The 24,527-nt window shown below is 43.2% G+C and overlaps 1 protein-coding gene across 1 annotated transcript in view; it reads right to left on the reverse strand.

Annotated features, from left to right (window-relative positions):
- The window catches only part of LOC119216314 (uncharacterized), a 61,882-nt gene extending 38,560 nt beyond the window's left edge, over positions 1 to 23,322 (reverse strand). Inside the window, exons 1-3 of the mRNA XM_062563539.1 lie at positions 23,107 to 23,322; positions 18,913 to 19,034; positions 14,772 to 14,819 (exon numbers count right to left, since the gene is read on the reverse strand). Of these exons, the coding sequence (XP_062419523.1) occupies positions 14,772 to 14,819; positions 18,913 to 19,034; positions 23,107 to 23,164 (228 nt within the window). The 5' untranslated portion in view covers positions 23,165 to 23,322. The remainder of the gene's footprint in view (positions 1 to 14,771; positions 14,820 to 18,912; positions 19,035 to 23,106) is intronic.
- Positions 23,323 to 24,527: the final 1,205 nt, after the last annotated feature.

Raw genomic sequence — 24,527 nt, forward strand, 5'->3', positions numbered from 1 at the left:
CATGCAGCATGTCTAATCCATTATAGAGAGACTTGTTCTGTTCATGTATTAATTAGGCCGGTGTATATGCAGCATATGGCCAATTTAAAATCCCTTTCTTGGGAATTGGCTGGTGTATAAAATTTCTGAGAGCTCCTTATAGTTTGAGTAGCTGTCCATGTCCTAACATATTACTTTACATATTTTATAGACTATCCGTTGCCCCTTTTATCCTCCTAGCAAATGCTGTACTGTAGGTTACTAACCCAGATTAAATCTGTGTGCATAAAATGGGATTTCTTTTTAGATCAAACCTAAATTGTGACCAAAGGGGATTAGTTAAGCTAAACCCAATCGAATTTCAGCTTTGCTCTCCAATTTGCATATTCTGGAGCTCTAAGATAGGATGATTCACCTTTTTACAATTTCACAGATGGGATCATCAAGGATCAACTGATGCATCAATGTATTTTGATTTCCCTTTTTTCCAGCATTAAGTAGCTTTTGATAAAGTCTTAATTTCCTTACTACATCATTATTAGCTTTTGATACCGATGTGCCATCTGGCAAATGTTAAAGCACAAGCAGATAAGAATGCATAATGAATACGGTTGACTCTGTGACAGATTGTAATAAAAGAGAGGGGCTGTGACAATTATCGCAGAGACAGAGCGTGAGGGCATTCGACGATGTGGCAGGCCTGCATTTGCTAATTGCAAAGCTGCTCGTACATTTCCGCTATCTAATCAACCAACGCTATTCCTTTACGTGCAATCACATCTTTTTCCATTTTATTTCATTTCCTTCATGCTTGCTCTCGGAAATCGTGCTGTCCCGCGTGAGACTGTGTGTCTAAATGGATTTTATTTAGCAGTTAAATTGAGTTCAGTGGTATATAACAGAAGAGCTACAACACATTCCCACCTACACATGGTGAGAATGAATCCAAATTGTTCCATTTCGCAGGCGCGTCAACTCCTCCCCGGCACCACCTGTCATCAGGACATTTTGCAGCAATATCACAAGAAACACTTCTGAGATTGTGCGCGCTCTGTGCTTTCATCAATGTCCCTTAATTAAATCTACCTTTCCCCGGGCTCTTCCATGATCTGTGCAAATAAAATACAGAGTAAACACACCTAATTAAAGAAGTTTAAACACCACCCAAACAGGTTCCTGCCTTCGATGTCAGCGCCTGGCGTCTCTGCGGCGCACTGTAATTCCTCCCCGGCTCGCCGTCAGTGCGGGCAAAAATCATGTGTCATTAGTAAATTACACAGGTGCCAGAATGAGTTACCATCTTGAGTACGGAAAGCTTCATAATAACCTAAGGAGGTGCTTCTAAAACGGTCCTATCTTTTAAGCTAAATGAACACGCCACACTGATATGAGATTATCCAGCTTTAGAGCAGACACTGTTGCCCCGAGGCCTGCAGCCAGTTTATGATGCACTATTTTCCCCCTAATCTTTAACCACCTCGACAAGCAGAAGTGTGGGGCAAAGGGAAGAAGAGAGTGATTTTGTATAGGTGATGGTTGTATAGGTACAAAAAAATGTGAAATCTTTTTCTTTTTAAATACTTTAATAGCACAGTGTTAGTTCCAGAAAACTCTTGGCGGCTGGTTGAAAGTGTGTGTGTGTGTGTGTGTGTGTGTGTGAGAGTGAGGTGGGAGAGGTGGGGGAGGAGGGAGGGGGGGTTGCATAACAGCTGTGTAGTGCCTTTCACTGGGAAGCCTAATGGATGAGTGCATGTCTAGTGTCGCATAATGGCAATTAAAGAATTTGTAACATTCTCAGTCCAGACACACATTATAAAATGCTCATTCTGGGAGGCACATGCAGAAAGTCTCCCATATGAAAAACAGTTGTACTTTGTGTTTTATATGGTGTGTTCTCATTCCTCCCTCAAAGCAAAAAGCTAATTGGAAATAAAAATAGGTTCAACAAACATGAAAGGTAAGGTCACTGACTGAAGACAAATGATCTACATTATAATATAACTGATCGTTAAACAGGGTTTTTTAATGAATCAAGGAACAATTGTTTGTACTTGAAATTATTTGGGAGTCAGCTCTGGGGTGAATAACTGCATGAGTAAGATAGTGACGCGTCTGATGAAAACACGCAGTGTTCTATAACAGTCTATAACTTACTCTGCAGTTCGTTCGGCCTGGGAGCATATTTTACTGAGCGACCACGGCCCAGCAGCTCAAACGTTGTCAAACAAAGACCATATTTAATCAAGATTAAAGGAGAAAGTGGGGAACAGGTGATTTTGAGGGAACCCAGAACGCTCACGGGTCCAACGTGGGGTTCAGAACTCGTAGAAGATAACTACTTCCTAAAAGCTGGTGTCAATCTTACTATTACGACTGTAGTTTTTTCGCTGTGAGTGTGCGGACCACACAGAGCTATATGTGGCTGAGGACAAGCACACCATGCAATGTGTCAGCAAGATGCTCCCTGAACAATCTGCCCTGTGATGATGAGAACATGAGGCCTCCAACTGTGAGCGTGTTGGCATTCTGCATGTTGCCTCCCCCATGTTTATGACACATTTTAGTGTGCATTAATTCAAAATGCCTAATTTAAAAACCAGGCTGAAAAGCCCTTATGCTTGACTGAGGTGGAAAGTTTGTGTATTAATATCTAAATGAAAACGGAAATGGATTCTTTTGGTAATCCAACTCAATGTCACAGTGCTTGCTTCTGGTATTATATTTGTGCAGACAGTTCTGTACAACTCGGAGGTACTCCACTACAATTCAGAGGGAAACTTCCAAGAGTGATACGTTCATAAAGCAGCTTCTATCGCTATCCACCTTCATCGACCATAATGTCTCAAAAAAACATTTATTTTCATGAAACACTGTGGAACAGTGCTTTTATTTTAGGTGATACTTGCTCCTTTTACTTCTAGAGTACAACGAAAATTCCCAATCAAAAACGGCAAATGTTATAAGGTAAGGAAACCCCGCTGTACACACTTCTGTTTCATGTTAATGTAATTGAACATGTTCTGCTCTGCTATTTCATTGGATTTTATTGTACTGTGGATGCTGTGCATTTTTCATTTTAATTACTGTACTGTATTGCTACTATTACACACACAAGTTTTAGTATATATATATATCAATAATATCTAATAGCAATGTATGTGTATTGTGTGCATTTGGCCTGTGTGTACGTCTACCTGTAAGCCTGTTTGTCAGCCCGTTGCACTTGCAGGTGCACGCCCTCCAGCATGTGACTGACTCTCATCTCCCCAGCAGTTATGGGAGTTAATGAGAGCAGCCTGACAATGGGAGACTCCCCGGAGCCCGGGGGCCTGTCGGGGAGTGAGTAAACCATTAGCCCTAGCCCCGGGGCCAACCAGGACCATTTTATGACTCCGTCTCCGCGCACGGTGCCGGTGTGTGCCAGAGACGACGCTGGGCGAGCCGCTTTGTCCCGCTACTGCCACAGCAGATATCGAATGCCGCTTGCTGTCGGAAACCCGAGACGTGACACCGACAGTGTACAGTAATCCCAGCAAACGACACACATGCAGCGCCTTTTTCTGAGAGGCAGAGAGAGTTGGTACAGACAAGAGCAATGGCTGTCTCGCCTGTCTCACCGGTAACATGAGTCTGCCTTTAGAAGGACGCCTGAGGACGGCTGGGTGCGCCCACTCTCGGTCCTCCCAGTCGGACGCCGCCATTCTGCAGCTCATTGTCTTTGTGTGATGGGTCACGAAGATAAATCCTCTTAGGCCTGCGCTTTTGCAAACAGCCGCAGAAAAATGATAGCCCTGGGAGCATATTTTTGGCATCATATCAATAAGAAATGGAGAAAAAGAAAGAAATGATGCCCCTAAAAGAATGATCCGGTTTGCAAGCCCTGTCAGGAGCAACAATCAGAGGCGTGTGACAAACTGCAACATAGCAATGGGTGAGTATAGCTGCCATAAAGATAACTTAAACTGGTTATTATAAAGAAGAGGAAACACTGTAGGATTCCTAATATCAAATCATAGAGACATTTATGAACACTTATTTAAATATGAACAGATGTGAAGATGACAGTAGATGAGTAGAAACGTCCAAAAGTTCCATTATATGCACAGTATCCAGTTTATGCAATATGGCCTAATACAATACTGACTCACATTTTCTGTTGTTACTACTGATTCATGGTTAAAAAAGGATGTTATTCTATGTGTACATTTAAATGCTACACTTAAAGATATGTGATCAGGAGAAAGTATGAAGAGTAAAAATAATTATAGTAGAGAAAATGTAATAGACTAAACCATCACTAAACAACTTCCTGTATAAAGTAAAGTACCCTTTTGGTACACACCTGAACACAGAACATTTTTTTTCCGCGAGCTTTGAATTAGACCCGTAATGAACTCTTTAAAACTTGATATCTGCTAACAGCATCACCACATTACATTCCAGCCTGAAAGAGAAAGTGCCGTTATTGTACTAAGGCGGCAGAAGTTTGATGTGGGTGAAAGTTTGAGTTAAACTTTCACAAATCTCAAACCAAAAGGTTAAGAACACCCGCTGATCACCACACTCTGGGTCTTTTGAGTATATTACAATTACTCTAAAACCCATGAAACAATTCCATGGAGGTGATTTATTACATTAGCAGTGAGCCGTGGAGACCAGCACAAAGAGAGATTGTATGAAGATTACAGTGATGAAATAGTCAAATGTATTATCGTGACAGCTGGATATTCCAATTTCTTTGCCACTGAGCCATGTAGACTTTCCCCAGTGCAAACACGTTTAAGTACTTCTTCAGAGTCAATTAAATCAGATACTAGTTCAATTACCATTTTTATTAACCTACAGGTTCACCTTTTTGTAATTTTAATCACTATTGGAAAAGACTATTAGAACAGCTTTCCTATGAAGACAGAACTAAGGTTCATTTCGAGAGCCGCAGAATTAATCACGCAAATTTTACTTGGAATCCACCTTTCAATTTGCTTTAAAGCGCGCTCGATGATTTACATGTGCATGGAGAATTATCTGTGGTTGGTTAAAGGAGAGATTAGGAGCGGCGATGGGCCGCACCGGCCTAAAGCTGCAGGCAACTTGAGCATCACACCTGAGTCAAGGGAGATTATTAAAATGAAGGGTGGACGGTATTTCAGAAGACTTAAAGTTAAATATCCAAAGTTCAACTAGTGTTAATGTTACACTACAAATCATTTTTCACCCCCCCCGCTCATCGGCCTGTACCTGTGGCGTCTCTGGTCCCTCCTCCACTGTGTGCATTGCGTGTGGACGGTAAATATTATACCAAGAGGCCATTAACCTTTAGTAGTGGTGTTACGGTGGAAGCTCAATTAGCAGGAGTAAATAATCCTTGTGATTACTTTTGGCTGGCCTTTATCTCGTACATAACCTAATTAAACGGACCATCCCAACATAAAACCGCAGCTAATCAAGAGCTTTGCTGAGGCGATGCAATATGATTTAAAAGGTGGGGGGGGGGGGGGGGGGGGCATTTATACGTCCACTACACACACACACACACACACTTGATTTTAAAATAATGAATGGATAATAGTTATTTTGTAAAACCTACCCATATTTCAGACAACAACATCTACAAGGTATTTCATCTTTTCAACATCAAATAGTTTTGATGGTTGAGACGTCAGAGTCAACCTTTGTTATTCCCTTTAATCAATTACTAGTTATTAAGACAACTCTCCACTCCCGTCGGGGATCAGCGGCTGATTGTTCACAGTAGAACTAATGACTCTGGCCTTCAAAATACATCAAAAAGTACTTCAAAGCCATGAAATGTAGAACCTTTTTGAGGGTTCTGAGGTTATATGTTGCTTTGTATCTTTCTGAAGCCTTTTTTTTTACTGGTGAGCGCTGAGTACCTTCGAGGTGATCAGTCACGCCAATCTCTGATTGGATGATTTGGCCGATGACATTGCTTTACATTACATTTCATTTAGCTGACGCTTTTATCCAAAGCGACTTACAATAAGTGCATTTCAACCATAAGGATACAAACTCAGAAGAGCAAGAAACAAGAAAGTGCAATTTCATCATTGCGCTTAATAGTATTTGCGTGATACTCCTAAGTCCGTATTGCCCATATGTAACATACAAGTAATGTTACTCAACACTGTTTATTAGAGGATATTGCCCACACCTGATGAATGATACAATTTTGGGTGGAAATTGGCCAAAAATCCCTTTTAATTGAAAGTTTTGTGAAATTCACATTAGTAAAACAAACTTCACACATCTTCACCCTCCGAAACGGTCTCCAAACAGTCTCTAAGTGGGTATGAGATTGGGCGTCCTTGTGTTCGCGGGTTGGAATCGGGTTAAATGGGCAACAGAAAGTTGACTCCACTCAATCTGAGCATTGAAATGTAGACCGTGTAATCAGTTCTCGTTCACATGTGGGCCAAGATAAGACTGGTTTTATTTGTGTGTAAATCTATCCTGAGAGGCCTCATTCTTGGCTGTGGCAATAGTAAGCCATGCCCCCGAGCTACAGCAGTGTGTGTGTGTGTGTGTGTGAACTGGTCCTTCACTTGAGTCTCCACCCTCTGCCTTGGGATCCTTGTGTAATTACGAGATGATCTGGGCATTGCACACAAAGCATGGTCACACTGCCTCGGGAAGTGAACACAATAATCTTAGTAACAAGGCAAGGAAGCCTCTTCCTCTCGTGGTGGGAATCAGGAAATGGAACTGGAGGGAAGATAATATCATCGTCTAAGATTATTGTTAAAAGAAGAAGTTTGGCACCTTCAGATAAAACTAAAATGGGCGTCTATGGCGTTTACTTCGGAGATGCAGCTGTGCCTGCACTGCGCAACACACACGTGTGCGTTCTCCATCATTTTGCATCCATATCTGTTACTTTGGCTCGGCGCATCACGAAGGAAACTTGATTGGGAGTTGTCACCTGAGCCTCATTCCCTTTAATTACACCCGTCGGTCGGACGCATATGCATGCAAATGGCTTATTGGAAGAGCGCAGGAAAAGGAGTTCACTGGAAAAGCTACAACAAAACCATTTGTCCTCCACCCAAACAGCGCTCGCTGTATGACAAATGATGCTTTGGTCTTATGAATAATTCTCAAATTCTAAGCAATCAAGTTTTAAAGATCTCGTAAATCCTGTTTAAATGGCCTCATTCATTACAGCGTGGATGGGGGGGGGTTCAAATGAAGTGTTGCGCCTGGATTCGTCACTGACTTCACGCGTGGCTGGGAGATGTTCGGGGCGGCGCTGATGTATGGCGCGGCTGACTGTACGCTGATGGAAATGTCGCCGTGGCCTCGTTAGCATTCCGCTGTAACCCTCAGACAGGGGGTGTCAGATTCTCTCAAAATTTACAGCTCAGTTTGGGAGCAAAAGATTTCGAGGAGTCTTATGATGGAAAGGCCGATCCACAGTGCGGAGGTTCTGCGGCGAGAGGGGGGTCGTTTGCGTGGCCGCCCACAACCAGGCGGGTCGCCAGGGGTCCACAGCAGCAGAAACATGGCGGCACTGAGATATGTGCCATTGAAGGCAGTTTCATCACTTTCCTTTATTACAAATCACCGATGTGAATGAATAACTTTAGACCAGGGGGGTACAGGGGGTACGCAAAAATCTTTGGTTGATTGGGCACAATACAACAGCACAGGCACTAGCCAATCAGATCGCGTTTATGCTCACGTCTAAAGAACGCGAAGCTCACAAATAAAAGATGGCGGACCAAACTCCGTAGAAAAGGTGGTCACTGCTCCATCTCGCCATCAGTTTGGGGGACCATGGCCTGAAAAACATTGACGACCCCTGCTTTAGGCGCTATGACAACTGTACATCCTATGAAGGTCTTGAAGCCTTCCAACATCAACAAATCTCTATAATGAGGCCACCACCATGTTGGCTGTTTAAGAGAAATATGTTTGAAAAATATTAACACATCATCCCAAAAATGATCATGCTTTAAAGCATCATTAAGATACAAACAAATGTGCTTGAATTCAGTTCATGTTTTCCCTTTTAACCCCAACCAAGCTGTGCACCGAATGTCGTACAAACCTTTGAAAACAACCGAGGACACACCCTTCCGACTCGATGACTCACAGAGACCAGACCACACACTGTCTCTGCCGGTCAACATGGGTTCCTTTCCTCTGGCAGCTCCGTTGAACATGAAGCATGGAGAAGACACAACGAGCTCACGTGGGGCCTGTAATCAAAGATGCGCCTAGCACGTTTTCAGAGGGTAAGGAGGTATTTGCTAATGTTTTACTCTGTTACTTGTTTCAGCAACAAAGAGGACATGAAAAACAAAAGTATTCGAAGGTGAGAAGCTGGAACCTGTGGCTACTTTTGTTCTTTTTAAAAATGATTCTTGATGATATATTTTCTGCCATGGGAGAGTGCAGAATTTATATATATATATAAAATAATGCCAATGTGAAAGAAAAGACTGAACGCTACGCAACCCTTGACAGCATTTAAAAATATTGGTGCTCTGTGGACCTTCAGAACTCTTATTCCTTGAGGACTTTGCTAAGAAGGGTAGAAAATGTGAGTTCCAACTAAGCTACTTAACCACAATGAATTAAGGCCTAACATTTGAAAATTTGATACTGAAATTACTGTCATTATGGTGCATTATGTCTGAGCATAATGATTGCTTTGGCGCTGTTTGAAGACAAAGACGCTGTCTGGAGGAGGAAAGTAAAGTCAGAGGAAAAGTTGATTCCGTAGATGATAATGATACGTGAACTTCAAACCTTCATTTCAGCAGCCATCTCAAAACCCATCTTTTGATTGCTCCATGCAGTGACTCATCTGCAAATTATTTTTCTCTTTCCACGCATGCGGATTGAACCCATGGAGCGCTACTTGTCAGACAGACTAATAGTTATTTTTTATATCTTGTGTTTACTTTGTACAACGTGTCCTATAGTGAAGAACAAATAAGCGAGAACACGCTGTAAAGGCTTAATGGGGCTGCGCAGTGTTTTAATCTTTCCCGGATGGTTTTGAAGAACCAAAGTAAGATTGGTTAGATTCGCCGTACTCGTGTTCCTTTTCCTCGGTGTTGTTTTTGTGGGCAAAGAGTTTGCGGCACACTTTCAGGGTGTTGAGTAAGAGATGAATTGCATTCCAGGGCCGGGGACCACACAGTAACTGCGCACCACATTTTCCCCTCGGCTGTGTTATCAAACTAGCAAAAATGGGCCTTGACTTAGCCTCCATTTCTCGGGAAGTTTCCAAGGCTGCAAACAGCGCGGAGACAAACTAGAGCTGTTATTAATTCTCCATCAGTTTCAGTTTGAATGGCTAAAAGCCAATTAAGGAAAACTTAATTGAATCAGCCTGAGGACCCTCCCAAACAGGAAGTCCAAATGGATTGTGCTCGGGGACGGATGGCAGGAAAGAGTGGGGGGCATGAAGGTTAAATAAAAAGGGTGAAATTACCTCGAGTCAGAGGCTTCGCTTGGGAGGACGGCTTCAGGTTGACCCTGCTGCCATGTAAATTACATTGTGTGTGCAGCCATAGCCAACCATACCAGATGCAGTTGTGTTTGTTTGTATTTGTCTTGTGATGACTTTTCCGACACACAACATTTTGGTTACAAAGTGCACAAGATCCAAATGCTATTCACATTTGTGGAGACAGCGGTTCAGCTGCATAAAACGGTGTAGATTCACAGCTATTTGTTATTTTCTGTTTCCCACCATATCGTATCCACAGCAGCTCTATCTCTGAAACTGCAGTAGGCCACATTCTCAGTGCACATTCTTCTTAAGACTAACGATTGATATGTTGCAGATAAGTGTGTGTCCTTAACTAGCTAAACTGAAATAATAAAAATAACACAACTAGTATATTTTAACACAAATATACGGCATATTTATCTACAGTGTATGTTTTAGGCATGAAGTTTGGATGATCAAAATAGGAAAAGACAGCTAAGCGATCTAGACCCGCTCCTTTGTGTATGTGTATAATGTGAAATGACTTTCAATGACTCCCAAATGGACGCTACTTAGCCTAGCTCGCTAGTTTTCATTTTCCAAGTGAAATAACAGCTTAACGGCCTGCTGGATGTTGTAAACTGCTTAACGGTTGTACCCACGTCTGTAGGATCACGGCTGACATTCTCCGGTCAGCAGCGAAGCTCCACAGGAGCCGAAAGCACTTCTCCTTCAAATGTCAGCCATACATTGTCAAAAGCTCTATGATCCTATTGAGAGAATAACATTTTTAAAAAATCCAAAAAATGAACCAAGCAAATATATTGAAGGAATGATACATCATCATTTTAGTAGCTGTATTTATATAATGAATACAATAAATTCCAGTTGGATAAACTATTGTGTAAAAGAAAGAGGGTCTGTTTGAAGAGGTTTACAGAGCAAACAGCTCTCTGCTGTTGTGTGTCCATTGTTGTGCCAACGTGGTTTACTACTCAGCAACACACACACACACACACACACTAGCTCAAGGCCATGTCCCATTGTCCTGTGAGAGCCATGAGGAGGAATTCCTTTCATGTGTCATCTCCTGTCACAGCACTGTCCTGACAGAGGCTTAGTGACATATGAGAGGCCTCTGCAGAATGTCCTGCTTTTAGTCAAATCAAGAGTCTGGCAGCTGCTGCTGCATTCATCAAAAATCAAAGGATAATCTGCTTTCCATATAAAATCAAGTGATGATTAACATTTTTTTCAAAGAGGGGGATGGGGGAGTAGAAGCCAGCACCTTTAAGGAGACACTTGAGAGACACGGGGCGGGAAAGGTTCACAATCCCAGCTGAACTGAAGTTATATATGAATGTAATGTATAAACTAAGCTCTCCTCTCTGTCTTCACTGATTTATATACGATGACTGTAATACGCCAACTGCCTTTAAAAAGCCAGTTCATTCAGCGAGTCATAAATCACAGAATGGGCTGTAAAGTACACTATTCCATATCTAGTGTCACGAATACTGTTTAGTAGACTGCAATAGAATGCAATTCAATTCCTCGTGGATCCTCTTAATGTACATTGGTTCTTTGGTTCTTTTACTGTGGTTGGCTCTCTATAATCTCTCATTGAGGGAAGTAGACGGTCATGGTTTCCCTGGAATGACTCCTGAAGGCCAGGAAGAAGTTTGCATTTGAGCTCTTCCGCTTCCCTTTTCCCGGGGGCTCAGGTCCCTGAAATAAGTCCCTAAGTCTGACCCATGTATATTGTTTGAATGCTAATGAATCAAAATATTTTCTGACTCCCCACATAATTGACTATTATAAAGCCTTTCCAGAAAACTGATTTCAACTGACCGCATAACAACAACAACTGTAAGAGTGAAACTAACCCGGCCCTCTACATTGTCAACATGGCTCTGAGTATTATCAGAGGAGGAACCCCTCGTGGTACCAAGAAGAATTATAATGCTTTTATTAAGAGTGCATCATTAGCCACACAGTCTTTCCCTCCTGACCCCCAGCTCTGTGTGGGACAAAGGCTAATCAGGGCCAAGGAAGGGGGCTGAGAATGTGCTTCCAAACCAGCCTGTACTCCAACGGACTCCACTCAAAGGGAATAGAGGCCATTAGGCGACTCTGGACCTCCTTTCTTTATAATTACGCCCTCCCGGATTGACCGAGCACCAGCTAGCCCTTCGCCATTCGCGGTAATTAGTCCAGAATGTGAGCTGTCAACATGCAAAAAATTGTGCCAGTGGGCCCACAGTGCCGCGACCACCCCCGCTGTGTTCAACAACAAGCACCTTGCCGCGGCCACTGGAATGCATTAACTTTCTCTTCTCTTCTCTTTTTTCTCCCTTGGCGACTTGTGTCAAATTCAGGTCCCTCCGAACAAAATCTTAATAATTAACTGGCAAATGTGAACATGATTGCTTGTGACACACCTACTCTGGTAATTATTGCTTTGAGGCCATGTGCTAATGAAATTAATGCATTCATTGCCCCAACAAATTAGCATAACTCATACAAATGGCCCACATTTGAGGCCGCGTCGCAAAAGGGGGAAAACAACATCCAAGAAAAATAGCAGCATCAACAAGAAAAGATCCCGGGAAATGAAATGCCATCGGAGATGGTAAGATGAGCAGCGCTTACTCAAAGTCTTAATGTCCAAAGCCGCTTAATGTTAACCAAGGGTGATTGCAGTAATGCATTTCAGAGCGATTATCACCACCATCGTTACATTCATCGCTAATGTACATGCATTTCTCTGGGGACAAATATTAAATGGCTGTGCCACCGCCAACATTAAAATGTTATTATACTGAGGCATTAACTCACTGTAGCAGAGTTCATATCAATATATACAGCGGAGGCTTCCCAACAATCGGCTCTAAACGGCCTTCACCAGAGCTGCTGCTGAGCCCTGCTCGTGGCTGCTGGTGGGATGTCTCTGGCCGACATCAATAATTGATGACGATGCCATCGGTACAATGGACTGAGATAAGTGCAACAGCCAGTTTTGAGATGCTGCACAAGTGCAAGAAATGTCCCCTCCTACGTAAAAACACAATTGTAACACCTAAAAAAAAAAAAAAATGTGTTTGCCCGCAGCCAAATACTGTCAGACAGTTAGAGCCAGGTGAGAGTCTGTGGATTAGCATGACAACTCATGGTAGCACTTCCCAAACCGCTCTTATTTCGGGGAGCAAATCCATCCGTTATCTTCAGCAGAGAATCGTTTCAGGCAGGCCTCGACGTTAATGGTTGCCCGGGGCAGGTAAACTGTGCTCGGGCTAGTGGAACGCCTCATGCAGTTGTCCAAATCAGGCCCGAATTCTGGAAAAATATTCAACAGCAAGATGTCATCGCTTTCAAAGCGCCACGTAGTGAACGTCGGCGTGAGGAGAGCGAGTTAGCTTTAGCTGTTAGCAGCCGGTGGTCAGTACAGCCTCGCTGGGCTAAATGAGGATGCTAACAGCGTAGCAGCACGTGGAGCAGCTCATCAGTAGCGTGTGCTTGTTGTCTTTCGCATATGTGTTAAGGAGTCTCTCAATGGTTTTTGGGAGAAAGTCAATTACACGGTTATCATGTTGTGTTCAATTGTACTGTTGTAAAAACAATTATATGGAGACACATTTGAAATATTTTAAGTTGTTGGAAGGATAAGTTTGAACAGCAATGTAAAGTATTCCTGTGACCATTTTCTTGTCCAATTATCCAAATCTCTTTACTTTTTAATAGACCTATGGCTAGTTACATTGGCCTAATAATTCTTTGCAAGTTTTTGCCATCAGGGCAACAGCAATGAAAGAATGACAACTACAGCATGCTACACAATCTCCTTCATGGAAGGCAGGATTGACGCTGCGTGTGAGCCGCCAATTACTCTCAAAGTGTAAAAACAACAACAGGAACGGAAATTGGCACCTTTTTGGAATCAGAACTTGATGGAAGGGAAGGACTTCCTGGTGTGCACCTCCTACGTGGAAGCTCACAAGCCAAACTGGGACAACTAGTGAATGAAGATGTGTAACCGAAAAGTGAAAACTAGCTTCCACTTTGTGAGAACGATACTAACTTACGGCACGACGGTTCCTCCCACATACCGAGTGTTGTAAAGGAAATCACTAATGGTGGAAAACCCAACGCCATGTGGGGTCCTATCAATGTTCTTGATGATGATGATGATGATGATGAGGATGAGGATGAGATGTATGATTATGGAGCTCTCCGGCCAGTAGAACAACACTGAACCACTGCCAAGGCAAACGCCCACCTCAGGGCTTCCAGCTCGAAGGCTGTTTGTACAAAGACGTCCAACACTAATTTAATCAACAACAGCAACCTCGGTTGAGTGAAAAGATCAAAATGAAAAAGAAATCAGACCACAAACATATTCCCATATAACCCAAGCTGTATGTAATAGTGACTCTCCCGTACAATTAGTCTTTGGAGACAAAGTTACGAGATGAATAACAACGATCGGTGGAGGACGGACAGATGCATTTAACGCTCATCGGCGTGCGAACCTGTGTGTGCGCCCATGATTTCATGTTTAAAATACATTTAAAACCCCTCTAAAAGGTCGTTGTCAGAGTAACTGTGACAGTCCCCAGCACACAGCCAATCCCCTACCATACATACACACAAGAAGAGACAGCGGAGCCGCCGCTGCGGAGCAAGCGGTGAATAAAACACTCGGTAGCCAGCGCTTGATGCTTTGACCCACGGCACAGGCATGAATACATCCAACACATCGACAGCACACTTCCTAATCTCAGATGCTTAGTCATGTGGCCACCTTATACAGCATGCAGCCCCATCTGCAGCGAATGATCAGCTCCGCCGTGTCACGCGGGCAACAAACACAAGACACAATGTGTTGACGGAGAATTTGCATTAGGAATGTACCACAGCTAGGCGTGATTAATTTCTGCTCATGAAATGAATACAGATTTGGTCATTACATGGTTTGTATCCGATGCCAAATATTGTAATGTTTCTCAATTCTTTCTCGCAGCGAGGGCTCGGCTGCAATAACAAGGAATATAAGACGGCTTACAGCTCATAAGCAGCACAAGGGCTGGAAAATCAGCTAAATCACGGAGCAAAACAAAGACCTGATTGCTCATTAGTATTATGGATCTGCTCTGCTCGGATCTGTTTTGTGAGATGCAGCTACCGTTTAATGACTTAAACGGTGTTTGTTTAAATGCGCACTACCTACGTTTCACACAAGTGAGATTAAAAGAAAGACATCATCGGATCTCTCATTGAATTTGTATAATACGCTCCCTCTGAATACACATGCGTGCATCAATACACTTACCTTGGCTTTGCAGATAATGCAGCGCAGCCTGTCCCCGCTCTCACATCCCTGCAAGGAAAGAACATTTGAAAGTAGTTTTAGTGATGGGAGACTGCAAAAAGACATGCGTCGGTGACAAATACAATGTTTGTGCTTTGAACAATTATTCAATTGGGATTGTTTGGAAATTGGAAACATTTTTAACACAAAATATAAAGGGAAATAAACACATTTAGTTAACATGTCAGAAAGACCTAATGTTTAAATTGTTAATGTGTTTTTATTTAGTGCGTTTTGCTTTACGTTGTTGTGTTTTTTACTTCCTGATCACCGTGGATAAAGTGGATGTATATATATATATATATATATATATATATTTATTTATTTATATAGAGTCATTCATTACAGTCAGACATAAGGCCCGCTAGCTGTTGTTGTTATGCACACACTTTGGTAAACGGGTGCCCTTGAGACAAAAATATCGTGGGCAATAATCTCCAAGCTGGTGCTTACTATCTAAGGCGAGCAAATAATAAGGACAAGTATTATACACAGACACAAACTGCCAAATCCACCCCTAATATGCATGGCACGAAGGAGCACGTTTTGATGGATGTTAATGGAATATAATTATAGAACACTGCTATTAGGCAATGTGATTTTATAGAGAGGGTCACTGCCCCTGGCGCTGTGGCCTGATTGCTGTGAGTGTTTGGCTAATGAATGTAAACCAAGTATGTTTGCAGGGATGAGAATGACGTGAGTGTGAGTGTGTACGTGATGGGGAGACTCACCATTCACACTACTTGCAATTAAAATGTGATAAAGAGGCGTGTACACTTACAGGAAAGTGCATTCTGTGACAGATGAAACAAATATCTAAAGCACGTCCGCATGTGAACTCGTCTTCTCACCAGCGTCTCCGTGGGCTCACACGCTGGTCGATGCTTCGCTCTTCCGCTAAATCAATTCTTTATCCAGCAAGCCAGTTGTTTGCCTTTTTGGAAAAGAAGACTTCTCCCTTCTTCCCCATGCCCCCCCCCCCCCCCCCCGCCCTCAACCTTACTACCATGCATCTTATTACAGATTCTGTAAATTTAAGTATTCTTTTTTTTAACGATACCATTCCCATTAACTCCAATAGTGAAACCAGATGCATGAAAAGGAGAGACATATTTCTCCATCGGGATGACTAGCGTATAGCATTACTTTCCCCAAAAAGCCTGCCTTCCCGCTCTGCATTGTGTCAAGCCGCCGTCGGGTCGGGCAGTGAGACACACCAGGCCGCGCTGGGCTGGTGTGGTGGTGCGGAGCCATACAGTCCTCCCGTGCCCTTGTACATTTGTGCTGCGAGGGGTTTCACCCCTCTAGGAATGTACTCCCTGTAATGAGGGTCAGGGGTCAAAGTGCTGCCGCGCCTGGAGGCCGGGATCTCCGAGGCGCACTCAGTCACTGACTCTGTCCCTATATTTAAATCCTGCCCCGGGACATGTTTTTCAAAGGGCATCTCTTAACTAGTTCCTGGTTACTAATTAGTTTTGCGCCTTGCTATTTGTCTTTGGGATCCCAGAGTGGGAACGGAGGGGGGCGGAGGATGGGGTGGAGGATGGGGTGGCGGCACAAATGAAGTAGTCTAAAAAAAGATAGCGTATGGTTTGCCTCAGTGCCGATGTTGATCATTCAGATGGTCCCCTGCTGCAAACATGCCGAAGTGTGTATCAACAGTTGTGGGAGTGGATGCCAGCGCTGTTTTGTTGTATTTGAACCCGCTCGCTGTTTAGTGACAACATCTGGCCAGTGCTGTTGTGGGTGAAATTAAATAACGACGTGGAATTTACCCCTTTTCTTTGGGTTTAAGCTGCTTTTAGGAGTGGTAACAGTGCTTGCTATCACTCCCAGCTGGCTAGCTAGCGCTCTCTCTCTCCCTCTCTCTCTCTCTCGCCCTCAAATCAAATCATTATTGGATTACATTTTCTGGCTTCATAAAATGCGGTTAAGAGGCACTTTAGACATATGTGCATGACCTGCTTTCCAGAGATGGCTATCAGAGCAAAAGTGACAGGTCAATTGCGGATTTCTGTTCCGTAAAAGGGAAAGGGGCTCCCCACCCTGAGCACTCTAAAAGGTTTCTCTCTCTGTCTTTCTCTCTCTCTCTCTCTCTTTCTCTCTCACACACACAGAAGAACTAAAGTAGCCTTGTAGCGTTGGCGCACACGCTCCGCAGAGATTGGCGTTCTGTGCGGGTGAGTGCGCCCGCTTCATGAGCCTGAGCGTGCGTGTCTGTATATAATTGTATAGCGGGAAGACACACACTTAATGGAAGTGGCTCTTCACTCTGACAGCTGGGTGGTGCAGATGAAAGGGCTGCTGGAGCATGTTGTCTACCACTTGTGGAGTAACCGAAGAGAGCCGAATCACGCTGGAGTGGACGGCGCAACCACAAAGGCGTTCGAGAGCAGACACGTTTTGTCCTTTAATCATATATAATCATAGTGTGGGATGATAGCTAATTCATGAATTACGATCAGTGCAGAATCTTACATTCACAGCATACTGTACCGTAGAGTTAGATCACGATGTTATTATGTAGTGCAGGGATGGAAGTTACCTTATGGTTATACATTGCAAACCTGTATGAGATCCACGGATTGAATTAATAACTCTGATAACCTCATCGGGGTCATTCTATGTGAGACACACCTTTTTCCCAGCCTTAGTTCAGCCTTGGTAGTAATTCCGTCCTGACTGAATCATGATTTTATAATAACAGCTAAACCACTGGGTTGTTTTTTGCAACTTGGAAAGAGGACTTTCTCTTTGAGTGCTAACCATTAGCCTTCTATTGGTGGGATGTTGCTTGTAAGAAACATATTTCATCTCCTGTTACCTCTATTTTGGTCAAAACTGAAATTTGTCTCTTTAGCTGCGAATTGCTCACCAACAAGCTGCTAACTATCTCAGTCTGCTGTAAAGAGTTCATTTTTTAAACTCTCCTATGTGTTCATCAGAGCATTTACGTTGAATACAGTTACCTGCTGCTACAAGAACGGGATTAATAAAGGCTGTAAACCCAAACAGTGAAGTTGCGGGGCATAAAAGCAAAATAATTAGCTGAAAGCGATTAAAAAGCTCAGTAGAACTGTGAGGAAAGACCGGCTTGGGTTATTGTGGACTACGAGAGTGAAGCTTTTCATGTCAAATATATTCAATTCATCCATGGTTGATACAAAAAATGGATTAGTGCCCTTTAACTCCTTATGCCATCATGCTCATTGCTGAGCGAGTGCTAGTAGTAGCATAACATGATTATTGTGATGCTTTTAAGGTAGTTGAACAGAGATCACATTATAAATATAAATAAACGTATGTCCATTCAAACCAACAAGCTCCTTCGGCACATTTTTAAATGATATAATATAAAGTAATTTGCTTGTGGACCACGGGTTTAAGGAATGAGTGAAAATTGCTGCTGAAGAGTAAAAATCTGAAGTTGAATTTACATTCTAAGATCAACACTCTACTTCCCTTACTTTTTATTTCTAAATACTTAAAAGAGGCACTAAAGAGGTAATTACACATTTTTGCTGGCAGCGGCCGCAGCAGTTTGCTGTGAATTAATGGAGGACTAGTAATTAGCGTGAGCATCAATAGGCCCTGCGTCGTCACAGGAGGAGAAATGTATGCCACCTACAGCTACGTACATTTCATCAGCTCAGAAAAAAAGAAGAGCTTTCGGGAGGTGCGGTGCAAAAGCCCCACATCAGCCGCGTTAAGACAGCTACTGGTTCAAGGAGTGTTGCAGATGCTAACGAGCTATTCTGGGGGACAGGTGTCGGGTGGATGATAGCTCGCTGGATTCCTGCCAGTCCGCTATGAGGCACTCCTCTCCGTTTCAGCTGTGCTTCGACTGCATAACGACAACGTGCTATTATTGTTAGCAACCCTCATTAAAACTAATTGGTGCTGCTATTTGAAAGGTAGCTCATTACCTTGAGGCAAACAGACATGTTTTGTCTCAATAAGGAATGCTAACACGGCAAACACATTTATTTGCTGGGAGAAGTCCAACAAAGGCATCCCCCCTCTGTTCATATGCTGACAAATGGCCAATGACGGAAATATCAAAGCCCCCCCCCCCCCCCCGTGAGGAAATATCTGTTACCTTCTGGATCCACGTGGACAGACACACGTGATGGGCAAGTAAATTCTTGCAGTCGCAGAAATGCCTCAGCGGGTCACGGGCTAGAAGTTCAGCCTCCCTGCATATGAAGCACTCCGTCGTCTCTGTAGGAGGAGAGGAGGAGATCGAGGTCATGATCGGTTTGGCACTGAATTGTCACGCTGCATCAAAGGCTGATCCCAGATCAGAGTCATTGCCAGGTAATTTCAGCTTGTTGACATTTGTGATCAGACGAGGAACACAAAGGCACGGGGGGCAAACACACCATTATTCAACCGCCAAAATCAGACCAATATTTGACTTATTTGCACAATTACTTAAGGCTATTCATTTATTTATTTAATTGCAATTCCTAAAATATTATCTTGTCAAAGTAGGGCCCTCTTGGTTTTGGTGGCTATTTCGTAATGGCTATACATTGGCTCATGAAACATGAATGCGTTGACACCCGGCTGATATAACATTGTGTTGGAAAAGAAGGATCACGAGTTGCTAATTGCTAACGTTGACACGTTGTGCGTTGCCTTCGCAGCACACAACAGCTGCTTTGAACTCGCAGCTGAGACAAATGCCCGAAATCTAGCAGCCACGGTTCAATTAGGAGTGGACATAAAAAGTGTGCAGCGGGATGCATCGGGCGCTCGCCTCCACCTAGAGCCCGGGGGTTACCCCCGGCAACCTGCATATCTGTGATTCAACAGAAAACCTCACCCGTGTCTCCACTCCTGATGATTCTCAAACAGGAGCTTTGAAGCTAAATTGTTGGACAGTAGCTAGAAGCTAGATGTGTTCGTTTCATCCCATAAAAGGCGTTGAGAGACGGCTGTCTCGCCTGATTGGGGGGAGGGGGGATAAAGTGCTGCCTCAGAAGCTCCTGTCTCTTTTGGGCCTCTGGTTGAACGCGATCGCTTCAGGTGAAAATGTATCTTGAGTGAAAACATCTTTTAATCAAAGGGTGAGTTTTTAATGTGGCCCCATAATATTTTGCGTAAGCAGATTTTATTACTGACCAGGCATATCTCTCAACTTCCATTAATGTCTCAGAGACAAGCTGTGAAGTAGAAGAAAAAAAAACACAGATACACTTCTCCTCCCCGACACCAAAAAATCAGGCGTTTTTAGAGAAAAGTGTGATGTCTGAGTGCCACTACCCTTCTCCCCCTGTTACTGACACCAGCCACCTGGCATGCCAATGGAAGTTATTCCAAACAGGCACTTTGCAAATACAACTGGGGGGCAAAATTCATACGTTTGCTTTCTTTAAGTCTGCCTGCCTGACAATGTATCAGGTTTAGTTGGTTTTCCCTCAGACCAACTCTTTCAGGAAATAATGGATTCATGCAGAGACATACATATAGAGTATGACAGCCAGGTAGTGTTCGCTTTCCAACAGCCGGACCGAAAATATTTCCAACGATGTGATGGTTCACCAATTCTATCCACAAAAAAAAATGTCATTCCTCCAAATTGGGGCTGCTTTTACGATCATTATGGAATGCCCCGAGGCACTTCTGTAGCTAAATGTTAGATGCACTTTGCGTGAAAATAACTAGAAAACAACATAACAACAGAGATGTAAACACGCGGCCCAGCTGACATGTCTGCGTGATCTGTGACACCCGTAATTAATTGTCAGGGGTGTCGGTGTTTGGCGGCGTCTCATGAAGGTGAGCGCTCGACTAACGGGCTGAAGTCACCCTCGGCGAGCAGTTTAGCAGCTAACAAAACTTCCTGCTGCTGCTCCAGGCTGTGTGTCGCCGTGCAGGCCGGTGAAGTACTGAAGCAAAAGTTTCCCAGGTGGAGACGCTGATCTGCACAGTCACACAAACCACCAGGAGATGCCTTTGCTTCACTGTGCAAAGAAGGGTCGGCGATGGTTTCATCCTCTGCAAAAGTGTCACCAAGGTGAATTATAGGGGAGGAAACGACAGAGGCCAGTGGAACCGAGCGGTGTCGTGTGGCGGGCTTCAAAGCACCGGACAGCGCACCCTGCAGTAAACAAATGGGCGAGAATGCCAGATTGAGATCATTTAATTGTCCGTCGCGTTGCTAACGACCTCATTAACAAAAGAATGATGGGAAATCAGCACTGCCGGGGCAAGGAACCGCCTGTGTGACGGCCATCTGGCTCCAGTGGGGGGGGGGGGGGGGGGGGACTGGTAAGCTAACACCGCAGCCAGCCGCGACCACCAAGCGCAGGCCGACAGCACCTCTAGATGGAGGCAGTTATTAGAGTTTCACCAAACAAGGGGCATCCAGGGGTCTCATGTTCTGTTCATTTATCTGAACTATCTTATGTATGGCAGGTTACTTTGCATGACAATCCATGTATATTAATTGTTGACTACATGTTGTCAGATTTTAAAATCGAACAAAAAAAAAGAAATCACCCAAAAACAGAAAATGGAGGGGAGGTGCAGCTCTGTAAGAGGGGTTATTCAAGTCCGCAATAGACTTTTTTCACCATAATCGGAAATGCGTAATCAATGTGGAAGTGGACTTCAAGCGTCAACACATCAGGAGAAAATGGATCCGAGACTCTCTGAGTCTTCACAACTTTGCTCACAGATGTACCTACTATTACATTTGCTGACGTTGCAAGACTGGTGGAGGAAAACTCTGTCACAAAAAATAACAAAATAAATAAAGTTTTTCATGAGGAATTTGTCCATCAGTATCACGGTACTTTAAGTGAGAGTGATCAGCCTCACCGTTACCTAATGAACTGTTAACTAGAAGCACAAATCATTAGCGTGTCCACTTAGACATAATGTATATATAGAGTATAGAGGATATAAAATACCTTACTAAGGCACTATAGTCTGCAGTTAATGAAGCATTATTGAATCAATTGGTTCTGTATGGTTGTCTAAGTGAACGTCTTGTGTGTAGCGACAATAATATTAGCCGAATGCAGATGTTTTTGGCCCCGCTCACACACAGGCTCCCTTTTTCGTTCCAAGGAAAAGGGCCAGAGACAGTGATCCCTGCAACGTAGTCATCTGAAGTAAAGCGTCTGCTGCAGACACAAGTGCTGCCCTTTTTAAGGCTAAAGTTTGGTCCTTCATCCCGCCGGAGAGCCTCCATTTTCGTTGAACATCACCATCAACAGTGAAGGAATGAAACGACAGATGTGGCCGCTTTTGGGAATAACAAGAAGAGCCCGGTGCGCTACAACAACTCTTGCTGGTTGCTGGCGCCATTTGTTTACCGCCGTTGCCCTGACCAAACAGGAAGTAGATTACCACGACGACTGCGTGTTTCCGGTAACAAATACGGAAGTTGTGAGAAAGGTCTATGAGCACAATTTCAGCGGCCGTGAATCCCATTTTGACAGCACCGGACAATGTGCAGATTCACCCATTTCCACAAGCTGCATTCAAGTACAACAGAGGATTAAAAACCAATATACTTATTTTTAAATGATTGACAAAGGGACTTTTAAGATGTTCATGTTGTCATAATATATTAAATGGAACTTGTTGACAGACGATTCGAAACTAATTCCTATTTACACCTTTCATGGGCTCAGTTATAAATGTGGAGTCCAAGGAGAAAAAGCCCCAATGACAACATCAGGGCTATTTTTTAGACCTTGCCAAGCTCAGAGATTAAGTCCTACAAGGAGTGTTGGAGAGAGTTGGGGGGTTTTACTGCTTTTAAAGACACAGTCATTAGCCATGTAAAACAATGTGAGTCTAACTGTTTTTTAATGCATGTACGTGTATTTATTCCAGCCGCACCAATGTAATCTGTTGACTTATGTACAAACTCTAACAGATGTATTTATGTCAATATTTTAAAATTGAGCTAGTGACTTATTCACTTCAAATGCATTATTAACACAGTAAACTACTATTCGCTCATTCGCTCATACACATATATAAAAAATGTTTTGTGCATTTTTGGTTTCCCAACCTTCTGAAAACTGCACTACATCTTTAGAATTGAACCTTTGAATGCTTTGTAACTTGCTGAAATGGCCCTCGAGTAAATCTGTCACGTAGGAGTGGTTTTAGTCCGAGCTGGACTTCCAACCCAAACTCTTTGGAGGGATTCGGACATCACAAATTCATGCACTGACCTCTAATAACATGACCACATTTAAAAAAAGAATATACACCTCATGTGTTCCTCATGAAATGGAAGGTGAATCTTTTAGGAGGACATACATACCGATGGGTAAACCTCTGCATGAGTGTGCCGAGGCTGGTTGCTGGTGCTCACTGCCCATATTTTTTCACTTTGTGTTCCTTCTCAGTTCTTCCACAAAGCGGCCGTCTCTCCCTCCCTTCCTGTGAGTACTCCTCGCAAGACTTAAGTGGACTTTTAGAGACTATATGCCACTGCATGTACTGTCAGCTTAGCGCCTGGTGTTTTTGTTTGCTCAGGAAGTTATGAAAAACGGGCAGCCAATCACAGCTTCACATCCGGAGCGCGTCAGGACAGGAAGGCAAACGCTAAGGGGCGGGTTGAAGTCCAGGGCATTCTCAGTCTAAAAACAGAAGTGAGAGAAGCCGTGACGTAGACAGAACGCAGAAGGCTGCTCACTGCTGACAGATCGACTACATATTGATGGAAAAATTCACAACAATAGAAATGAATGGAGAATGGAGTAAGTTTTTACATTTTTTAGGTTGAAGTGAGGTTGTGGAGAGTTTTTATAATAAAAAAAATAAAGGTATTCAATTGCAAATTGAAAAAAAAAGTATCATCAGTTTAAAAGGTGAAAAAGAACAGTAGCGATTCCGTAGCAGCTTAAAATTAATACTTTTGTTTTAGCACTGTGGCACAAAAAGAATGTGAAATCCAAACTGCCGAAGAAAAGACTAGACAAAATATTTTAAGATAGTTCACCCAAATATCTATAATCCAGATGTACATAAAGAGTCCAAAGATGGTATATATATATATATATATATATATATTTTTTTTTTTAAGCTTCCCAAACCCCAAAACAAAAGAGCAACATTGTGTGTAAAGGATTCAAAATGTTCATCTACACAAATGTGAGCTGCGAGCGTCCGCAAGTCCTTCATTAAGTGGCCAGCCAAAACTCGTTAGCGGCTCTCGCTTGTGCAAACAAATAGTTCTGTTTCAACAAAAAAAAAGGAAAAAGTGAGTCAATTATATTTGAATCTACTATGCTGTAGTATAATCCTAGGGCAAACTGTCACAGTTTGGATGCTGACTGCAGAACAACAACAGTGCTGTTTCTTGATGCCTTCTACATGAACCATCGGGGTTCCATTTCTCTTTGGGACATGCCGATTTGGCAAAATACAACCATGAACATCACGTCACCATGTGCATATTTCAGGCACTTTTTTTTTTTTTTAAACGGTCCTTGTTTGGATGACGATCGCTTCACGCAAATGCAAAATGTGAACGTTTCCACACCTTGACCGGAGCACTGGGCTCCAAATAGCACCCTGGAGAAGTTGGTGGGGGTGGACACATCTACACCTCGCCCAATTAAATGGAATGCCTCCTGCTATTGACGGAGAGCACTTATTAAAACAAGCATTCCCATCCAATCCGCTAGATAAATGACGTAACACCAAGTGCCACGAAGCCCATTAAATTGCTTCTTTAGA

The sequence above is a fragment of the Pungitius pungitius genome, chromosome 7, assembly GCF_949316345.1.
Source record: "Pungitius pungitius chromosome 7, fPunPun2.1, whole genome shotgun sequence".
NCBI classification, from domain to species: Eukaryota; Metazoa; Chordata; class Actinopteri; order Perciformes; family Gasterosteidae; genus Pungitius; species Pungitius pungitius.